The sequence below is a fragment of the Heptranchias perlo genome, chromosome 42 (assembly GCF_035084215.1).
Source record: "Heptranchias perlo isolate sHepPer1 chromosome 42, sHepPer1.hap1, whole genome shotgun sequence".
Classification (NCBI taxonomy): Eukaryota; Metazoa; Chordata; class Chondrichthyes; order Hexanchiformes; family Hexanchidae; genus Heptranchias; species Heptranchias perlo.
In genome coordinates this window covers 11,575,388-11,582,758 of record NC_090366.1, presented here as the reverse complement: position 1 = coordinate 11,582,758, position 7,371 = coordinate 11,575,388, and the positions used below count along the sequence as shown (strand labels likewise).

Sequence of the window (7,371 nt, the reverse complement as noted above, 5' to 3'; positions counted from 1 at the left end):
CGTGGAAAGGCGAAACTGGATGTGAATAAGGAGACGATGATGGGGGAAAAGAGAGCGAGCGAGAGAGAGAGAGAGAGAGAGAGACTTCTAAGGGTTCTCCATGTTGTTTATTAACACAGTACAACGCAAAAACATCATTTGCAAAAACAGCTTGTGTGGTTTTAAGTTATCAAACATGATTCACACACAGCACCCTTTCACTTACAGTATCAAACACTCTGTACGTCTCACCCCCAGGGCCCAAATCTCACACAAGCCACACACAGGTGAAGGGAGCTCGGATCTGACTCAAGAGCCCAACGAGTGACTCAAGTGAACCGTTCATTTAATTTTCAAAAAAAAAAGAGGAGGGAACGGAACGGAAATCGGCCTCCCCGCGATCGATCCCCGGGGACTGACGTCAGGAAACCCGAGACGCAGCCTCAACAGGTGTGGAGTAAGCACTGGTGGGGAGTCGGCAGCCTTGTGACCATCCCCACCTTAAAACAAAAAAAAAAGGTGGGACAGTTTGCGTTGGTCTCTTGAAAAGAGCCGGAGTGGGGGGGGGGGGGGGGGGGGGGAAGTCAGGGTTAGGCCCTTTCCGGACAACGCCCCACCCGCTTTCTCCCTCTGGGTGAGCGACAGAGCTCCTCTGGGTGGGACCTCCCTCGCTCTGGAGGAGGAGGGTCTCATGGCCCCCGCCGGACACGACCGCTGACGCTCGGCCAGCCCGGCTCAAGTAACGGGCAATGCTGGGACGCCTTGCTGATCGTTGGTGTTAACTAGAGGTGGGGGGGCGGGGGGGGGGGGGGGGAGGAATTAAATTTTCAACAGCCTTAAAGTCCGCACGGACGGCGGGCAGGGGCGTGAAAATTTTAAATGCGATTTAATTTTTCAAAACCAGAGTCCGACTCTTCCTGCGAGTGAAAATCTCATCCCCTGCCCCCGTCCTCCTCTGACTCTCCCCTCCCCACACACACCTCGACTGTTACAGTCCAAGACCCCGCCCGCCCCCCCGAATATTTCAATGATCCTGAGGCCAAAAGAAATGGTGGGGGAAGGAGGGAAGGAAAGGAGAGGGAGGGGTCGCAGAGCATCTGTGTACAAGTTAGAGAACCGAGGCGGGTCGAGGGGAGTTGAGATTCAGATCAGCCTTGCTCTGAATGAACGGGGGGGGGGGAAACGGGCTCAAGGGGCTGAATGGCCTCCTCCTGTTCCTATGGGCCTCAATTTGTATAAGACAGTCCTGAGCTCGCACGTCCCCCACGTTTAATCTCTAGTGAAAACCAAACCAGCCCCTCCCACCACAAACAGAACCTTCACCACACGGACTGCAGCGGTTCAAGGCAGCGGCTCACCACCACCTTCTCAAGGGGGCAACTCGGGGACGGGGAATAAACGCCAGCCTCGCCAGCGATGCCCCCATCCCCAGAATGAACAAAAATAATAAAATGTGCCGTTAATATAAAACAGCATTTAAGATACCTTCTTGAGGTCAACCCGGAAAAAAAAAAAAATCTCGCTTTGGAAGGAATGAGTTTTAAAATTTAAAAAAAAAAAGACTTGGAAATTAAGAGATTGGAGGCGACAGGCAGGATCTGAGTGACCGGAGGGGAGAGCCGTTTGTGCGATTCCGGCGCTGGTAAAGGGACCGACTCTCGCCGCGCGAGAACACGGGGCAACCGATCGCAGAGCGGGAGTGGGCTGGGCGGCTCATTCTCGGCCGGCGCAAACACAACGGAGCCGAACGGCCTCCTTCCGCGCCGTGAATTTTCTACGGATCGCAGAGCCTGTCGCTCTCCACCGTTACTGCTCGTGCCCTGAACAGCAGGGTCGAGGAATCGCTGCCGACTGCTTTGGTTCACCGGGATTGTTGGGGATATCGGCACCAATGACGCAGTAAACCCTCTAATGGGAGTGTTTCACTTCTCCTGATGATCTTACTTGATCCTCTCTAGCTGCTCCCATCGTCAGTGACAGACCAGTACTGTACCCCAGTGTTATACAGTGACAGACCTGTACCCACCAGTGCTGTACCCCAGTATTATACAGTGACAGACCTGTACCCACCAGTGCTGTACCCCAGTGTTATACAGTGACAGACATGTACCCACCAGTGCTGTACCCCAGTGTTATACAGTGACAGACCTGTACCCACCAGTGCTGTACCCCAGTGTTATACAGTGACAGACCTGTACCCACCAGTACTGTACCCCAGTATTATACAGTGACAGACCTGTACCCACCAGTACTGTACCCCAGTGTTATACAGTGACAGACCTGTACCCACCAGTGCTGTACCCCAGTGTTATGCAGTGACAGACCTGTACCCACCAGTGCTGTACCCCAGTGTTATACAGTGACAGACCTGTACCCACCAGTGCTGTACCCCAGTATTATAGTGATAGACCTGTACCCACCAGTACTGTACCCCAGTATTATAGTGATAGACCTGTACCCACCAGTACTGTACCCCAGTATTATACAGTGATAGACCTGTACCCACCAGTGCTGTACCCCAGTATTATACAGTGATAGACCTGTACCCACCAGTGCTGTACCCCAGTGTTAGTGACAGACCTGTACCCACCAGTGCTGTACCCCAGTATTATACAGTGACAGACCTGTACCCACCAGTGCTGTACCCCAGTATTATAGTGACAGACCTGTACCCACCAGTACTGTACCCCAGTGTTATACAGTGACAGACCTGTACCACAGTATTATACAGTGACAGACCTGTACCACAGTATTATACAGTGACAGACCTGTACCCCCCCCAGTTCAGCATCAGGACAGGGTCTAGTCCACACTGCGGTTTTAAGGCCCAGTATTTTTGGGGGGGCGAGAAGGGGGAAATGGTGGGGGAGGGGAAACCATTTACCTTATGACAGTGCGAGAGATACAGGCTGTGTCTCCACCCTAGCATCAGTGTCGACCAGGCCCGCGGAAATAGCAAATATAAATGTGAAACATCCGAGAGAGCGAGAGAGAGACAGAGATAGATAGAGAGAGCCTTTGAAAGCAACAGAATAAATATTTTGCTTCCCTTTAAGGGGTTGATAACCAGTTAAAACACACAGGGGATATTCAACCACTGGAGGAAGTGCGGGGGAACAGCGCCACGGTGGAGGGGGGGGCTTGAGTTGCGAGGAGCGACTTGGGCTATTCAACATGGAGAGGCAGCATCCGAGAGGGGAAGACTTGGTATAAAACAGTAAAAAAAAAGATAAATCTTCTAGGCTACTGCGAAATAAATTCAGGACGATAGGACAATGGGTCAAACTTGGGGGGGGGGGGAACTGAAGACCGATTGTAGGAAGTTCTTTCCACACGAGAGTGTGACCGACACAGGCTCCTGAATTGTGGGAGGGGGGGGGGAATGGGTGGAGACTAATTTAATTCCCGATACGGTCGATCACACGAAGGAGTAGCAGCAAAGGGGTCGGGGGGTGTAGAGGGGCTGAGTGGCCTCCATCTGCATAGCAGAGTTAGTCCTTGTAGTACTTCTGGAGGTCAGTAGGTGGCGCGGCCAGGACCCATGTGACCCAAGAGGCTGATAATTACACCTCCCAGCCACTGGGGGGAGCCAGACCGCTGCTCTAGGTGCGATGGCTTAACTCTTCCCCCGTCCACCCCCACCGTGCGATGGCTTAACTCTTCCCCCGTCCACCCCCACACCGTGCGATGGCTTAACTCTTCCCCCGTCCACCCCCACACCGTGCGATGGCTTAACTCTTCCCCCGTCCACCCCCACACCGTGCGATGGCTTAACTCTTCCCCCGTCCACCCCCACACCGTGCGATGGCTTAACTCTTCCCCCGTCCACCCCCCACACCGTGCGATGGCTTAACTCTTCCCCCGTCCACCCCCACACCGTGCGATGGCTTAACTCTTCCCCCGTCCACCCCCACAGACCGTGCGATGGCTTAACTCTTCCCCCGTCCACCCCCACACCGTGCGATGGCTTAACTCTTCCCCCGTCCACCCCCACACCGTGCGATGGCTTAACTCTTCCCCCGTCCACCCCCACACCGTGCGATGGCTTAACTCTTCCCCCGTCCACCCCCACACCGTGCGATGGCTTAACTCTTCCCCCGTCCACCCCCACACCGTGCGATGGCTTAACTCTTCCCCCCACTCACCCCACACCGTGCGATCGCTTAATCCTTCCCCCCACACCTTTGTATCATGGGGAGGTGAGAGGGGAAGCAATATTCAGCCTGAAATAAGGGCCCAGCTTCCAAGGAATGAGTGAAAAAAAAACCTCCCAGTTCATTATCTCTGCTTCCTTTCTTCCCACAACACGAGCTGCTCCCCTCCCCACGTTTCCTAAACTGTAAATACATAATTCTGCTTTCCCCATCCAACCTCCCCCCCCCCAATGCAGATTTTAAACGTTCTCTCACTTTGCGCAGTCAATCAGCATCTGCCCATCACAATTCATTATATCATAGTCAATCGTGTACAGAACCCACAGGCACTGAGGGAGGGGAGAGGATGGTCAGTCATTTCATGCTTTGGTAGAGCTGGGACATGCGAGATCTGGGCGACGTACTGATCTGTATTTTATCTTTGATTCTCCTGATCACTCCCCCCTCTGCTCTCACTTACAAAAAGCCATGCTTCCCGTTAAGTTTACAGGGATTTGCAGAATTACTCCCTCCCAGGCGCTTTGCTGCCCTGCTTTCAGATTCACAGCTGTCGGTCTGCAAAATATTCATTGTACGAGGGGCGAGGCAGTCGGGTTTCAGAAAGGGGTTGAGGGGGAGGGGGAGAGAGAGAGAGAGAGAGAAGGAAGTGGAGGAGGAAGAGGAAACTGGGTGAAGGGGGGGGGGGGGAAGGGAGAGTGGGAGAGAGGGGGAACAAACAGGGGGAGAGAGAGAGAGAGAGGAGAGGGAAGGGAGAGAGAGGAGGAGGGGAGGAGAGAGAGAAGAGAAGTGGAGGAGGAGAAGGAAACCAGGTGAAGGGGGGAGGGAGGGAGGGAAAGAAAGAAAGGAAGGGAGAGAGAGAGAAAGAAAGAAAGAAAGAAAGAAAGAAGAAGGGAAGAGAGGAGAAAGGGGAGAGAGAGAGAGAAAGGGGAGAGAGAGAGAGAGAAAGGGGAGAGAGAGAGAGAAAGGGGAGAGAGAGCCAGGTGCCACTGCGATGTCTGTGTCAGATCGCAGCCCGTTCCCATCGAGACGTGGGGGGGCGGGGGCAGTGCAGACCCACCCCCGCAGAGTGGCAGAGTCCCGACCGACCGCCTTCTATTAAAACCATTCAAAGGACCCACCAGAGCCTTTGAACCCACTCTGCCCAGATCGGGGATAAGATTCACGCGTGTCCTCCTCTCCACCTCCCCTTCCCCCCCACAAATCCCGATTTAATTGCAGGGTTTCACCCGAAACCCCGTCTCATTGCAGAGAGGGAACAAACGCTCCCCCCCCGGCCCCGCTCCCCTCCCTCCCTTCCCGCCCCCCCCTTTATTGTGGGGGGCACGTGTTGTGTACCATTAGTGACTGACCCCCAGATAACAAGGTCTCTGTACATTCCAGTAAAAATAAAAGTTTCTTCTTCTTCTTCTTCTTCTTCTTAAACACGACGGACGTGGTTACTCTCTCTGGGGCCTAGCCGATCGTGAGGCCGAAGCCGCACTGGAACTTATTCTTCCTGTGGTTCAGGAAAGCTCCCATCGCTAAGGTCAAAGGTAACGGTACAAGTTTCTTCTCTAAAGTCGCTCCTACGACCCAGTTACTGTCTATGGACCCTGCAGAGAGAGAGAGAGAGAGAGGGGCAAGATTCAAAGTGTGTACAATCCTTTCATGTATACCCACAGGCTGCACCTCGAGACAATACAAATCCCGGCAGAATGTAGATGACTGACAGGGGAAATCACCCAATCACACCTCTCAGTGGCTGGATTGATTTTACGCACATAATTTGCGCTCTCTGCATTTTGCTGGAGAAATAATCCTGCTTTTATCGGGAGAAGTTGCTGTGGTTTCAGACATGAGTTCCGTTTGCTGTGGTACACCGACTATACCGGGGATGAGGGGGCGGACATATGAGGAGAGGTTGAGTAGATTGGGACTCTACTCATTGGAGTTCAGAAGAATGAGAGGTGATCTTATTGAAACATATAAGATTGTGAAGGGGCTTGATCGGGTGGATGCGGTAAGGATGTTCCCAAGGATGGGTGCAACTAGAACTAGGGGGCATAATCTTAGAATAAGGGGCTGCTCTTTCAAAACTGAGATGAGGAGAAACTTCTTCACTCAGAGGGTAGTAGGTCTGTGGAATTTGCTGCCCCAGGAAGCTGTGGAAGCTACATCATTAAATAAATCTAAACAGAAATAGACAGTTTTCTAGAAGTAAAGGGAATTAGGGGTTACAGGGAGCGGGCAGGAAATTGGACATGAATTTAGATTTGAGGTTAGGATCAGATCAGCCATGATCTTATTGAATGGCGGAGCAGGCTCGAGGGGCCGATTGGCCGACTCCTGCTCCTATTTCTTATGTTCTTATACAGACTGTGTTTGTTGTAAGTCCCGCCCTGTCTCCAACTCGTTAGCTGACACAGTAGTGTCACTACTGAATTCGATTCCCACACACTCCCTCCCACCTCAAGCACCAATTAGTCCCCATTCCACCGTAAATTTTTCCCCTTCAAGTATTTATCCAATTCCCTTTTGAAAGTTATTATTGAATCTGCTTCCCCCGCCCTTTCAGGCAGCGCATTCCAGATCAGAACAACTCGCTGCGTAAAAAAAAATTCTCATCTCGCCCTCTGGCTCTTTTGCCAATTATCTTAAATCTGTGTCCTCTGGTTACCGACCCTCCTGCCACTGGAAACAGTTTCTCCTTATTTACTCCATCAAAACCCCTCATGATTTTGAACACCTCGATTAAATCTCCCCTTAACCTTCTCTGCTCTAAGGAGAACAATCCCAGCTTCTCCAGTCTCTCCGCATAACTGAAGTCCCTCATCCCTGGGACCATTCTGGTAAATCTCCTCTGCACCCTCTCAAGGCCTTGACATCCTTCCTAAAGTGCGGTGCCCAGAATTGGACACAATACTCCAGCTGAGTAGAATCCAACCCCTGCCCTCTCCCACTAAGGGCCTCAGGACTCAATTCAAACCACACAGGTCAAGGCCCAGGCTTTCCTGCTGGTCTAGTCTGGTCTGATCCCAGTCGGGCTCCAGTATTGGGGGAAGAAATCCCAAGGGTTTTTCACCCTCAGTGGGATCAGAATCTGCCGCGATGCCCTCTACAGTCGCATAGCCCAGCGATGCCGCCTTAATGTTTACCTACGAGGAGTGGCACGGGTGGAACACAGCGCGAGTTACAGTCCTCAGGGGAGGGGGGGAATTGGCAGGGAGGAGAAAATGACAGCAGATAAAGATACTTACCA

General features: G+C 52.5%; 1 protein-coding gene across 1 annotated transcript in view; it reads right to left on the bottom strand.

The window, feature by feature from the left end:
- Positions 1-5,038: 5,038 nt before the first annotated feature.
- Positions 5,039-7,371, bottom strand: part of LOC137306142 (mitochondrial import receptor subunit TOM40 homolog) — a 15,756-nt gene continuing 13,423 nt past the window's right edge. The window contains exons 5-6 of the mRNA XM_067975199.1: positions 7,099-7,267; positions 5,039-5,725 (exon numbers count right to left, since the gene is read on the bottom strand). Coding sequence (XP_067831300.1) covers positions 5,586-5,725; positions 7,099-7,267 — 309 coding nt within the window. The 3' untranslated portion in view covers positions 5,039-5,585. The remainder of the gene's footprint in view (positions 5,726-7,098; positions 7,268-7,371) is intronic.